Source organism: Stenella coeruleoalba (genome assembly GCF_951394435.1).
Source record: "Stenella coeruleoalba genome assembly, chromosome: 14".
Classification (NCBI taxonomy): Eukaryota; Metazoa; Chordata; class Mammalia; order Artiodactyla; family Delphinidae; genus Stenella; species Stenella coeruleoalba.
This window is the reverse complement of record NC_137160.1, coordinates 63,295,584-63,309,630: the sequence shown is the minus strand read 5'-3', so window position 1 is coordinate 63,309,630 and position 14,047 is coordinate 63,295,584. Positions and strand designations below refer to the sequence as shown.

The 14,047-nt window shown below is 45.4% G+C and overlaps 1 protein-coding gene across 2 annotated transcripts in view; it reads right to left on the bottom strand.

The window, feature by feature from the left end:
• The window catches only part of DGCR2 (DiGeorge syndrome critical region gene 2), a 69,697-nt gene that overhangs the window by 26,688 nt on the left and 28,962 nt on the right, over nucleotides 1-14,047 (bottom strand). The window contains exon 2 of one of the 2 annotated variants that reach the window (XM_079941726.1): nucleotides 10,152-10,274. The exons of the other annotated variant lie outside the window; for it this stretch is intronic. Coding sequence (XP_079797852.1) covers nucleotides 10,152-10,274 — 123 coding nt within the window. The remainder of the gene's footprint in view (nucleotides 1-10,151; nucleotides 10,275-14,047) is intronic. 2 annotated transcript variants of the gene reach the window in all.

Sequence of the window (14,047 nt, the reverse complement as noted above, 5' to 3'; positions counted from 1 at the left end):
TTGACTTCTCTGGATATAAAAATCCCACATTAATAACATTTTTGAAGCTTCTGGTTAAAGATATCAGATTGAACAAACACACCTTGTTCTCTGAAACCCATTAAAACAACAGTAATGGGATTTTATTTTATTATTATTATTTTTGGCCCCCCTGTGCGGCATATAGAACTTCCCCAACCAGGGATCAAACCCATGCCCCTGCAGTGGAAGCACTGAGTCTTAAGCACTGGACTGCCAGGGAAGTCCAGTAACAGGATTTTTAAAAAGGCAGTCACTAGGACAAACGGAACAGTTAAGAGAATGACAAAGTTCTAAAAACTGGAAAACAGGACTTCCCTGGTGGCGCAGTCGTTAAGAATCTGCCTGCCAATGCAGGGGATACGGGTTCGAGCCCTGGTCCGAGAAGATCCCACATGCCGCGGAGCAACTAAAAGCCCGTGTGCCAGAACTACTGAGCCTGCACTCTAGAGCCCGTGCTCCACAACAAGAGAAGCCACCGCAATGAGAAGCCCGCACACCACACTGAAGAACAGACCCTGCTCCCTGCAACTAGAGGAAGCCCGCGCGCAGCAATGAAGACCCAACACAGCCAAAAATAAATAAATAAATTTATTAAAAAAAAAAAAAAAAACAACAACTGGAAAACAGAAGGACAAGTGATAACGTAGAGAAGGTGACCACATGTCCTAAGATGCCTGGTTATGCCCGCTGTCCCAGTATACCATCCAGTTTAGCATTTGTCAGTCTCAAAATTGTCTTATTTTAGAAGTAAATCACTCCAAATTTATTTGAGCCTAGAAAGCTAAATCCTAGGCCAGCAGCTGGGCAAAGTAAGAAATTTGCAAACTATATACATTGACCCTTAGACCCAGCAATCCGACATTTAAGAATTTACACTGATGATACATCTCCAAAACTCCCTCCAAAACAAAAAAGCCCCCCCCATAACCCCGCATATGCACAAGGTTACTTACTGTGACGTTATTTTTAATAGCAAACTAATGAGGACAACCTAAAGGCCCACACATAGGAGACTGGCTAAATAAAATACGGTACGTTCCTAAGATGGAGAGCAATATAACAGTAAGAAAGAATTTTTAAAAAAAAAAACTTTATGAATTAATACAGAGTTATTTTAAGGATATTCTACTGAATTAAAAAAGAAAAAAAATCAGGGCAAAAAGTACACACAGTAAGACACTTTTTTTATGTAAGAAAGGGTAAAGAAAAAGAAACAAGTAGTAAAATATACACACATTTGCTTATTTTTGTAATCAAAAAAATGCCCAAAACTCAGAAAAGATAGGCCAGAAACCAATCAAGCTAGTGGCCTATTGGATATGGTGGAAACAGGTAAAGGGAAATAGAACTTCTAAGTGTATGTTTTTATACAGTTACAAGTTTTGAATCTTGCTAATGTTTTACATATTCTAAAAAAAAAATCAGTTAATCTTGTGGATACACTAAAGCCCATGAAATTGTACACTTTAAAGGGATGAATTTTATGGTACATGATTTATATCTCAATTAAAAAATAAATGAAGATGAGGAGGCAAAGTCCTAAAACTGAATGCAAACATTCAGACGTTAACACATCACACAGAAGAAAAACAGGAATGAATCTGGTGGCTTCTGACTAGACAATGACTGTACCCCCTCAGTGCAACACAGTCTAACATCATAAAGAACTGAGAAGAAATCCTAGAATTTAGTTAGTAGGTTTGTTCTTGGCCGTGGTACAAGAGCAGTAATTCCAAAACTCTTTTATGTGTACTTTAGAATTGGCCAAATGAGTACATATACAGATGGTGCTGGGAACCAGGGTTCGTTCTTATGGGAAAGGGAGGTACAAATATGAGATGGGGGAGGAGAGGAGGAAGTCTAGATTAGAATCGGAGGTACAGCAAATACGAACTCATGATTTAAAAAAAAGTTTTCTGGGGCTTCCCTGGTGGCGCAGTGGTTGAGTCTTCCTGCCAATGCAGGGGACAAGGGTTCGAGCCCTGGTCTGGGAAGATCCCACATGCCATGGAGCAACTAAGCCCATGCGCCACAACTACTGAGTCTGTGCTCTAGAGCCCGCAAGCCACAACTGCCCACATGCTGCAACTACTGACGCCCGCGCGCCTAGAGCCCGTGCTCCGCAACAAGAGAAGCCACCCCAGTGAGAAGCCCACGCACCGCAACAGAAGAGTAGCCCCCGCTCGCCTCAACTAGAGAAAGCCTGCACGCAGCAATGAAGACCCAACGCAGCCAAAAATAAATGAATAAATTTATAAAACATAAATAAATGATAAATAAATAAATAAAAAGGCTGGGGACACCTCTTGACTAAAGGACAGAGCAAGATGGCAAGAAAATACAACATGTAACCTTTGACTAAATCCTGGACTTAAAAGTTTAAAAAACCTGTAAGTGACACTTTTGTGACCATTGAAAAAAATTTCAATATGGACTATATATAAGATAATAGTGTTATAGTAAGTTTCTTGCATGTGAAAATTGTACTGTGGTTAGAGTGGATTGTTCACATTCTCAGAAGATGCTGAATATTTAGGGGTAAATATCATATCTGTAATACACTCTCAAAGGGTTCAGAAAAAAATGTACATAGAGAAAGCAACTGTAGCAAAATGCTAATGGCTGATGAATGCAAGTAAGGGCTACAGGAGCGTTCACTGCACTATTCACTGCACTACTCTCAAGCCTTTTCTGGAGATATGAAATTTCTAGTATTAAATCAGGGAGAAGGCAGGGACTTCCCTGGTGGCGCAGTGGTTGAGAGTCCGCCTGCCAAGCAGGGGACACAGGTTCGATCCCTGGTCTGGGAAGATCCCACATACCGCAAAGCAACTAAGCCCGTGTGCCGCAACTACTGAGCTTGCACTCTAGACCCCGTGTGCCACAACTACTGAAGCCCGCATACCTAGAGCCCATGCTCCACAACAAGAGAAGCCATGACAATGAGAAGCCTGTGCACCGCAACAAAGAGTAGCTGCCGCTCACCACAACTAGAGAAAGCCCGTACACAGCAATGAAGACCCAATGCAGCCAAAAATAAATAAATTAATTAATTTTTTAAAAAATCAGGGAGAAGGCAGTCCACACACCCAGCTCCCAACCCCTGCATGGTGTGCTCAGGAAACCTGCCCCTCCTTCACCCTAGCAGACCATGGGGGATTTACTAAAAAAGTAAAACAGGGGGTCTCTGGTATGGGGGATACCAGTTCAGCTGAAAGTCATGGTTCTTTATTTAAGGAGGGGATGGCAGACTCCCAGCTCCTCTTCCTCCACTAAGCTCCTCCTTTATTATGTTTAGGTAGTTTCCTTCTATTCCTAGCTTGTTGAGTGTTTCACCATGAAAGAATGTTTAATTTGGCCAAATGCTCTTCCTGCATCAAGAAGATCATGTGTTTTTTCCTACATTCTACTAGTGTGGTATATTACACATTTTAGTTTTTTGAACCACCCTTGCATTCCAAGAATAAATCCATTTGATCACGGTGTGTAAGCCCCTATGTCCCAACTTTCATTTGTTTTTTTTTGTTTTTTTTTTTTTTTGGCTGCGTCAGGTCTTAGCTGCGGCACGTGGGATCTTTGTTGAGGCATATGGGATCTTTCATTGCCACGCAGGCTTCTCTCCAGTTGTGGCATGCGGGTTTTCTCTCTCTAGCTGTGGCGCGCGGGCTCCAGAGTGTGTGGGCTCTGCAATTTGCGGCAGGTGGGCTCTGTTGTTGAGGCGCGCAAGCTCAGTAGTTGTGGCGCGTGGGCCTAGTTGCCCTGCAGCATGTGGGATCTTAGTTCCCCAACCAAGGATCGAACCCGCATCCCCACTGGAAGGCAGATTCTTTACCACTGGACCACCAGGGAAGTCCCCTCAACTTTCATTTCTTATTTTAGTTATTTGAGTCTTTACTCTCTTTTTTCTTTCCCGGCTTCACTCACTTTATTTTTCTCCCCATTTCAGGGCCCCCACGGCCTCTGGGCCCTTCCACAGCAGTGGCACCATTAGCCATTCGGTGTTTCTACGAAGAAGTTGAGTCTTTTCTCTTTAGTCAATCTAGCTAAAGGTTTGTCAATTTTGTTGACCTTTGGTTTTGTTGATTTTCTCCATTGTTTTTCTATTCTGTTTACCTCTGTTCTGATCTTTATTATTTTCTTCCTTCTGCTAGCACTGAGTTTAGTTTGTTCTTCTTTTTCTACTTCCTTAAGGTCTAAAGTTAGATTGTTGATTTGAGACCCTTCCTCCCCCCCTCCAGCTGACACTCTCTCTCTCTCTCTTAATATAGTGTTTACAGCTACATATTTCCTTCTTAGTACCATTTTTGCTGCAGCCCCTAAGTTTTGGTTTGTTGTTTTCTTTTAAATAAATTTATTTGTTTATTTATTTATTGGCAGGCAGATTCTTAACCACTGTGCCACCAGGAAGTCTATGGTTTGTTCTTTTCATTTTCATTTATCTCAAGATATTTTCTAATTTCCTGTGTGATTTCTTCTTGACTCACGACTGTTTAAGAGTATACTGTTGAATTTTCATGTATTTGTGAATGTTTCAGTTTTCCTTCTACTGTTGATACCTATTATGGTTTCATTCCACTGTGATTTATATGATTTCAGTCTTTTAAATTTGTTCAGACTTATTTTGTGGCCCAACATATGGTCTAGCCTAGAGAATGTTAAATGTACATTTGAGTAAAAAGATGTGCATTCTGTTGGTTGTTGTTGGGTGATCCTGCAAGTCCCCAAGGCTCTGTTCACCTTTCTTTGTTCTTTCTGTTCCAAACACTCAGTAATTTCAAATGTTCAGTTTGCAAGCTCACCTAGTCTTTCTTCTGCCTGTTGGAGCCTGCTTCTAGTGAAGTTTTCAATTCAGTTTAGTTTTTTGTCCATATTTTCCTTCACCTCTTTGAGCACACTTAAGATGGTAGCTTTAAAGCCTTTCTTTAGTATGTCTGAGGCCCACTGTTTCTTGAGGGATTGTATCTGCCACATAATTTTCTTCCTTCAAATGGGCTGTGTTCTCCTGCTTCTTTGTATGTCTGTTATTTTGTTGTTGAAAATTAGGCATTTGAATAAATCCTCTCCCAATCTTTGCAGACTGGCTCTGTATTGGGGAAGACCTTCATTAATTAGCAGGGTTTATTCTAAGCCTTGAGAACAGCTCAGGGTGAAGGCTTAACGTCTTCTTAGGCCTTTTCCACACTTGCATTGTGTCTGGTCCTGTGTGTGAACTTCTTTTGATTCTTAAGTATATATGCCTGCTTTAAAATGTCTTAATTTCCCAGAGCCAGTCACCTGCTTCTCAGGGTCTTGGACGTACTATTGTATTCCTCACCCACAGTCCCTTACCCCAGGCACCTGCAGGTCTGTACCCAGTTTTTGTGAGCATTGCTTGACACTTTCTGCAGTTTTTTGCTGGCTGAGATCCAAACTATGTAATTTTTCCCTATCTGAGTTCCAAGTCAGAAAAAACAGACATCAGTCCCTCAGGCAGCCCCCAGACAGGTCAGAATGTTGCAAATAAGGTCACTCTGCTCCCTCTGGTTGGAGGCAAGGAATTTGGAATTGGGTTGTTGCTTCTTTTAGACTGTGCTGTGCCACTGGGGGAGGAAGTGGGCCAAGGGTGAGTAAAAATGCCATGATATTTCCTACCACTTGAATGTGGCTTCTTCCTGATTGGGTGTTCCCATGGTTGCTATAGACTTTGACCGTTTTCCAGAGCTTCCATGAAGTTATTTTACCCATCTTCTAGTTGCTTTTTGAATGTATGCATGGCAGAATGGGCGTCTGAAGTTTCTGAGACAGCCATTTTGCTGACATCAGAATATATTGCTATGCCATGCAGCGCAGCCACAAAAAAAACAAGAAGAATATATTGCTGAAGTTTTCTTTTACTCCCTGAATTAATAAAATAAGAGCTAACATATAGTGAGTGATTGCTGAGTGCTGTGTTCTGCTCTAAGCACACCTTGTGTACATCAATCCTCTAGCAACCCTAAGGTAGGCACTATTATCCCCCGTCTCACAGGTGAGGACAATGAAGTTCAAAAAGCATCTTGCCCACAGGACTACAGCCGGAGGAGGCGGAGGCGGGGAACCAGCCCAGGCAGCTTGGTTCTGAGCCCCCACATCTAACTGCTATTTTACACACAGCAGAGTTAGCTACCTCAGCCACTCTGTGCTGGTCCTTTTGGTCTAGGATGCTCTATCCAGAGTCCAGGGAGCATCCCGTGGCTGTTTTCTTCCAGAGTCTAGAGAGCACTGGGTGTCTTTCATGTTTAAGAGGAAGGCGGTCCAGCTTGCCAGAGGCTCTGTAGGTACTCGTGGGCCAGGTGCTGGTAGGGTTCAGGTGAGTTCAAGGTGAGAACCCTCCAGCTTGTTGATACCGCTTCTACCTCATCCATGATGCACCAATTTCTCCAGAAAAGACTCCGGCAACCCCCTGCCTGAGGAAACAGACCATTTGGGGAGCAGGGCAGAAGATATGGTCAAGGGTCTCATCTGTCCCCATAGAGAATTTCTCTTAATTCCTCTGTTTACCACCTCCATGGCTCCCCTCTGCTGGGCCTGGTACCTCCTATTCTGCAGACTGTAAGTCCAAGTGCTATCTAACAGAAATATAATGCAAGCCACATTTCAAAAGAGATGAAATTAATTTTAATAATTGTATTTAATCCAATATATTCAAAGTACTATAATTTCAACATGTAATAAATATTAAAAAGTATTAATGAGGTGTTTTACTTTTTTGTACTAACTCTTTGATATTCAGTGTATACTTTACAGTTGTGGTGCATCTTAGTTGGAAACGGCCACATTTCAGGCACTCAGAAGCCACACGTGACTCGTGGCTACCATACTGGACGGCCAAAGTCTGGAAAATAAGCTTCATGTCTGCCATGGAAGAGTCATCTAGCTCCGTGGAGAAAGTGAGGAAGTGAGGAAGCCCAGCCACCCCCAGCCAGATGCCCACCAGCCTGGGCATTTAGGGCCTGCTGGGCAAACTGGCTCATTTCCTGGTGTTCTCTCCCCCAAGCAGGCCCGCGGTTGCATTTTCTCTGCCACATCAGTTTTCACTTTCCTTCCATTGGCTTCTCTTAAAAAACAAACAAGGCTGTCTAATATCTGAAACATTCCAAAGAGTACATGCAGCACTTATGTAAGATGTAAAGCCTAGTAATAAAGTACGTCATGAACCCCCAGCCCCCACTGAGTAGGTCATCTGCTACAGGGCTGCACCCCGACGTCTGCTTCTCCCAGGCTGACACCTCTGTCTTCCCACCAGCGAGGAACCAGAAGCCCGGGTTTTGTGTATCTGGGCTGTTCAGCCTTTCTTCCTCTTGGTTTACCACACACAGATGTATCTGAAAATGAGATGGTGCTCAGTTATGCTTGTCTTTACTGTACTGTGTGTACTTTGGGGCAACTTGCCCTGTCACCTACATCCTGCTTTAAGGGTTTCCGTGTTGGGCTTCCCTGGTGGCGCAGCGGTTGAGAGTCCGCCTGCCAATGCAGGGGACACAGGTTCGTGCCCTGGTCCGGGAAGATCCCACATGCCGCGGAGCGGCTGGGCCCGTGAGCCATGGCCGTTGAGCCTGCGCGTCCGGAGTCTGTGCCCCGCAACGGGAGAGGCCACAACAGTGAGAGGCCCACATACTGCAAAAAAAAAAAAAAAGTTTCCATGTTGCTACAGGAACCTAACAGGCACCTGCTGTCGCTGGGTCAAATACTCCGCTATGTGAACACACATTTGGGTTGTTTCCAAGCTGTACATTAGTATGAACAGCACTGCAAAAATTTCTCCAGAGCTTCCCCCAAATGGCAATCCTGGATCACAGAATATGAGGATGTTCAGCTTTGCAGGTTAATGCCTGTTTTCCAAAGTGGGTGTGTCAGTGCACCCCTCTCACCAGCAGCCCAAAGACCTCCAACACCCGGGTTTGTCAGACGTCCTCCGTTTCGCCAATCTAAGTATCTGCAAAGTGGGAGCTCACTGTCGCCTCTGAATACTAATGAGGTAGGACATCTCTTTATGTGTTGAGCCACCATTCTTGTTCGTTTTTCTTATTCGTTGACATGCCTGACCGTCTTTTGTCCATCCGCAGGAGTCCTCTACACACGCTGGATTATAATCCTTTATAGGCTTCCCACTCTGTACTTGTCTGTTCACATTCTTTATTGGGGCTTTTTGATAAAGGGGAGACCTTAATTTTAATCTGGTAAGACTGGTCGTTTCTATTTAAGAGTTAACATTTTTTTGTGACTTAAAAAAAACTTCCCTACCAAGGTCATAAAGGTATTCTCCTCTACGGTCTTCCAGGAGTTTTTCTTCAATTAACCTGAAACCAACACTGTTCATCAGGGATCTGATGGCATTCCTTTCGGACTCCATCCTTTGTCTAGTGACGGGTAATCCACTTCTGTCTCAAATCAAGTTTCTCTGGTCCATTTCTGGCAGCTCTTCTGTCTCACCAGCCAATCCCTGAGCCAACTGTGAAGGAAGCCTCAGCACTGGCAAGGCTGGTGTGTGCTTCTTTCTCTTCTTCAAAGTGGACAAATGATATCAGGACTTTATCCTTCCATGGGTTTTAGAACTGACTTGTCATATTTCCCAGAACACTGAATCCACAGATCAATAATAAGAAGAACAGGCAGCTTTACCACACTGAGACTTCCTTGCTAAGAACACCCTGTCTCTTCTTATTCAAGTCTTCTTTAATGTCTCTTAATAAAGCTGTGAATTCTTCTCCAGTAAAACTTTTACATTCCCGTTTGTATCAGACATGGTTCACTCAGGAGAGCAGGGACCACATAGGTATTTCCAACACAAAGGGAATTTGTGCTTTCAAACAACTGACAAGGCTGGGGGATGCACAAAGAAAATGGGCCACCTCTAACCGTCAATGCCCCCTCTGTGCTGCAGCTGAGAGCGAGCAGGCCAGTCTGCCACCCACTGCTGAGCAGAAAATGCTGCTGGGACAACCACCACTCTGCAGCCCTGCCACGCTCCCACTGTCTGAGCCCACACACCCACACTGTGGCCAGGGGAAGAAGGGGTCCCTTACCTTCCACCTTCCAAATGTCACAGGAATGCATCTCAGGGGCTAAACAACACCAGAAGCCTCTGGCAGGGGGTCTGGGTAAGACAGCTCCAGCCCCTGAAAGGCAGGGACTGTCCTGAAGGCCCAGACTGCATCAGGCACACCATCTGCTTTCTACCTCCCCAAAATACTCCTGAAATTACTGATCTACTGTGTCATCTTTTCCCATTTTCTTGGTCCCTGTGGTTTTACATATTTTGTACTCTTTTGTTATAATTTTAGCAGGCTTTTAGCAGGACAATGAAATAAACTCTTGTGGTCACTCAAGAAGTCCTGCAGTCCAAGTTCAAAAGCAGCCAGACCTAGCACGGCTAGGACTTTCCATGGATTTACTTAAACTTCACCACATCAGGGAGGTCACAGCTGAGACCCTGCCTGCACCCCGCACCCACAAAGATATTCAATGACTGGGTGGGCTCCCAGACATGGGCCTGCCCTGGAGGCTCCCAGCCTGGCCGCCACTATCCCCAATGTCACCAAAAAGACAGACACCTCAACCAGAGACATGCAAGAGATAGCCAAGCCAGAACAGGATCCAGGATGACCGGGAGGGGTCGCCTCTCAACAGTCACCTTCACAGGCAGATACTGTCCAACACCTCGAGCCGACACCCAGGTCTTCAGCGGATGAGTGTGTGATGTATGTGTGTCACAGGCACATGCACACACCCTGGACCAAGCTGAGAGCTAGGGCTGCCATGAACACGTTGCTCTTGGGGGCAACCCTAATCGAGGGGACGGGGGCAGAACTGAGCAAAGGAGCTGCAACTCAGATTTCGTGTGGCATCCACCCCTGTCTCCAGGGCCCAAGTGGGCAGGATGGCAAGAGGGCCACGGCCGGTCACCAGGGCTGCCACACAGGGGCTCGCTGTGGGCCGCGGTGCCCCCAAATGTGGCCTCTTGGGCCCCCTCATGCCCCCTATGGCCCTGGCCCTGCAACCGGCCGCACTGGGACCTGCGGCACTGGGCATGCATTTTTTAAAGAGACACAGAAAGAGAGAGGGAGGAGGGGAGGGCGGCCACCACACGCGTCCCCCGGCCTGACACTCACCTGGACAGTTGGCTTCATCACTCTCATCCTCACAGGTCACCAAGCCGTCACACTGCCAGGGGAGGGGGATGCACTGGATGGCGCCGCTGCGACAGGCAAACTGGCCTGGGTTGCACCGCAGCTCTGTGGGACCAAAGGCAAGAGGCCGTTGAGGATGCGGTGCCACCTGCACCTCTGAGCACACGGGGCAGGGCCGACACAGACACTGACCAGACAGAGGTGCCAGCATGCTAGGTGAATGCAGGGGGAGAGGCCGCCCCCACCCAGGGCCTCAGGCCACTGCCTGGATGACGTGGGGGCACGGGGCTCCCGAGGCTTCACAAGGTGCATAGGATGGCGCAGGAAGGGAGGAACAGGGGAGCCTGCCACGAACGGAGACCACGGGGAACGGGGGGAGGAAGGTATTTTGAACTTCAGGTCACATGCTGTATGGAGCAAAGGTGATTTAGCCAGTGACATTACAAGACCTGTGCTTTAAGGAAGTGGTTTCTGGAAGCAACTGTAATAGGGGACAGACAAAACAGTGAGTAACTCAATACCGAAGGGCCTGACTGAGGCTGGGGTCAGCCAGCTCCTGCCACCCGCCTGCCCTGGCTCTCAGGTGTGCTATCAGCAGGCACGGCCGGGGAGAGACCATCCTTGGGGTAAGAGGGAACAATAACAATAACTGAAGCTCATCAGAGCCACAAAAGCACCTGTTCTCAGGATCCACACTGGAAACAACTTCTAATTCATGGGGCACTGGGTCAAGATGCAGAAGAGTCTTGCCTGGTTAGTGGGGAAAAATTAACTCTAGGCTGAATGCTGCCCTAGTCCTGACTAACCAAGATTAAAATGAAGAGCTGAAATGACCAAACTGTTTCCAAGTCACACCCTAAAACAAAGCTCAAGAATATTTATAGGAATATGCAGAAATATGCAGAACTCAGAAAGTCAAAATTCATAGTCTGGGCTTCCCTGGTGGCACAGTGGTTGAGAGTCCACCTGCCGATGCAGGGGACACGGGTTCGTGCCCCGGTCCAGGAAGATCTCACATGCCGCGGAGCGGCTAGGCCCGTGAGCCATAGCCGCTAAGCCTGCGCGTCCGGAGCCTGTGCTCCGCAACGGGAGAGGCCACAACAGTGAGAGGCCCGTATACCGCAAAAAAAAAAAAAAAAATTCATAGTCTGCCATCCAATAAAAAAATTACCAGACATGCAAACAGGAAATTATGACCAAAATGAGGAGGAAAAAAAATCAATCCAGAAATGGCAGAAATGACAGAAAAGATAAAAACATTAAGAATTATTATAACTGTATTGTAAATGTTGAAGAAGTTAGAGGAAAGATTAAACATGTTAAGTAGAGATATGGAAGACACAAAGAAAGAAACCTACTGTGAGAGATACAAACACACTGCACAAACAACAGAAACTCTAAACAGAAAGAAAAGAAGGCTAGAAAAAAATGAATTGTGGCTCTGGGACCACTTCAAGCCACCCGTACACATGTACACGGAGGGGAAACGAAAAAATATTTGAAGAAACAATGGCAGAAAAATTCCCCAATTTGATGAAAACTATAAACCCACAGATCCAAGTAGCTCGATGAACCACAGACACAAGAAATAGAGAGAAAAATACTCCAGGGCACATCATAATCAAATTGCCTAAAACCAGCAATAAAGAGAAAAGTCTTAAAAGCAGATAAAAAAGACATGATGCACAGAAAAACAAAGTAAAGATGACAGCAGATTTCTCACTAGAAACAACACAAGCTGGAAGATGGTGGAACAACACTTCTCAGTTCTGAGAGGAAAAAACAGAAGACTGCCAACCTGGAGGCACTTAAAGCAAATGCACACATACTCCATTGTGGGGCTTATAACCTGAGTGGAAGTAAAATTGTGACAACAGCAGCACAAAAGCCGGGAAAGGAGAAACTGAAGCATACCATTTAAAGGCTCTAACACTACAGGTAAAGTGGTCTGTCTCATGAATGTGATAAGTTAAAGCTGAATATCACTAAACTAACACAAGAGCTACAGCAAATAAGCCAACGAGGAAGACAAAAGGAACAAAACATACTCAACCCAAAGGAAGAATAAACAAAGGGAAAAGGAAACAACGGTTGCCACAAATAGAAAACAAACGACAAAATGGCAGACTGTAATTAAATTTGCCTGATCAATAAATATATGGGGTGATCGAAACACCCTAATTAAAAGGCAGAATTTGTTACATAGGTAAGAAAAGCACGATGAAACTACATGTGTCTAAAAGAAACCCACTTTATATAAGGACACAAATAGGTGAATATGAAACAATGGAAAAAGATATGGCATGCTCACATGGATGAAAAGAGAGGGCTTCCCTGGTGGTGCAATGGTTGGGAGTCCACCTGCTGATGCAGGGGACACGGGTTCGTGCCCCGGTCCGGGAGGATCCCACATGCCGTGGAGCGGCTGGGCCCGTGAGCCGTGGCTGCTGAGCCTGCGCGTCCGGAGCCTGTGCTCCGCAATGGGAGCGGCCACAGCAGTAAGAGGCCCGCGTACCACAAAAAAAAAAAAAAAAAAGAAAGCAGAGGTGGCTGTATATATATATATATTTTTTTTGATTTATTTTTTGGCTGTGTTGGGTCTTTGTTGCTGCGTGGGGGCCTTCTCTAGTTGCGGTGAGCGGGGACTACTCTTCGTTGTGGTGGGCATGCTTCTCATTGCGGTGGCTTCTCTTGTTGCGGGGCACGGGCTCTAGGCGCATGGGCTTCCGTAGTTGTGGCATGCGGGCTCAGTAGTCGTGGCTTGCGGGCTCTAGAGCGCAGGCTCAGTAGTTGTGGTGCACGGGCTTAGCTGCTCCGCGGCATGTAGGATCTTCCCAGACCAGGGCTCAAACCCGTGTCCCCTGCATTGGCAGGCAGATTCTTAACCACTGCACCACCAGGGAAGTCCCAGGGGTGGCTGTATTAATACCACACAAAGGAGACTTCAGGGTAAATAATATTACGATAAATGAAGAAGGTATTTAATAGTGATAAAGGACATAATAACCTTAAATGTCTCTGCATCTATAGCAGAGCTTCAAATGAAGGAAAAACTGCTGTAACTGCTAAGAGACAAATTCACAATCAACTTCAATCCCTTCTCTCAATAACTGATAGAACAAGCAGACAGAAGATCTGCAAGGATACAGACAACCTGAACAACACTATCAACCAGCTGGACCCAACCGACATTCACAGAAATCTCTGCCCAACTACAGCAGAATACACATTCTTTTCACATGCGTACAAAACATTCACCATAATAGATAAATATATGAGCCATAAAACAAATCTCAATACATTCATAAAGGTTCAAATTTAAGTGTGTTGTTTGATCACAATGGAATTAAATTAAAAATCAACAGCAGAAAGATGTCTGGGAAATCCCCCGACTATATAGAAAACAACTGACATTCTTCTAAATAGCCTATGAGTCAAAGAGGAAATGAAAAGGGAGATTAGAAAGCATTTTAATTTAATGAAAATTTGTGAAATGCAACTAAAGCAGTTCACAGAGGCAAATGTATTGCATTAAATTTCTATATCAGGGGATTTCCCTGGTGGCACAGTGGTTAAGAATCCACCTGCCAATGCAGGGGACGCGGGTTCGAGCCCTGGTCTGGGAACATCCCACAAGCCGAGAAGCAACTAAGCCCGTGCACCACAACTACTGAAGCCCGAGCGCCTAGAGCCCATGCTCCACAACGAGAAGCCACTGCAATGAGAAGCCCATGCACCGCAACGAAGAGTAGCCCCTGCTCGCGGCAACTAGAGAAAGCCTGCGTGCAGCAACAAAGACCCAACACGGCTGTAAACAAACAAACAAATAAGTTTTTTTAAATGCTTAAAATTCCTATATCAGAAAAGAAGAAAGGTCT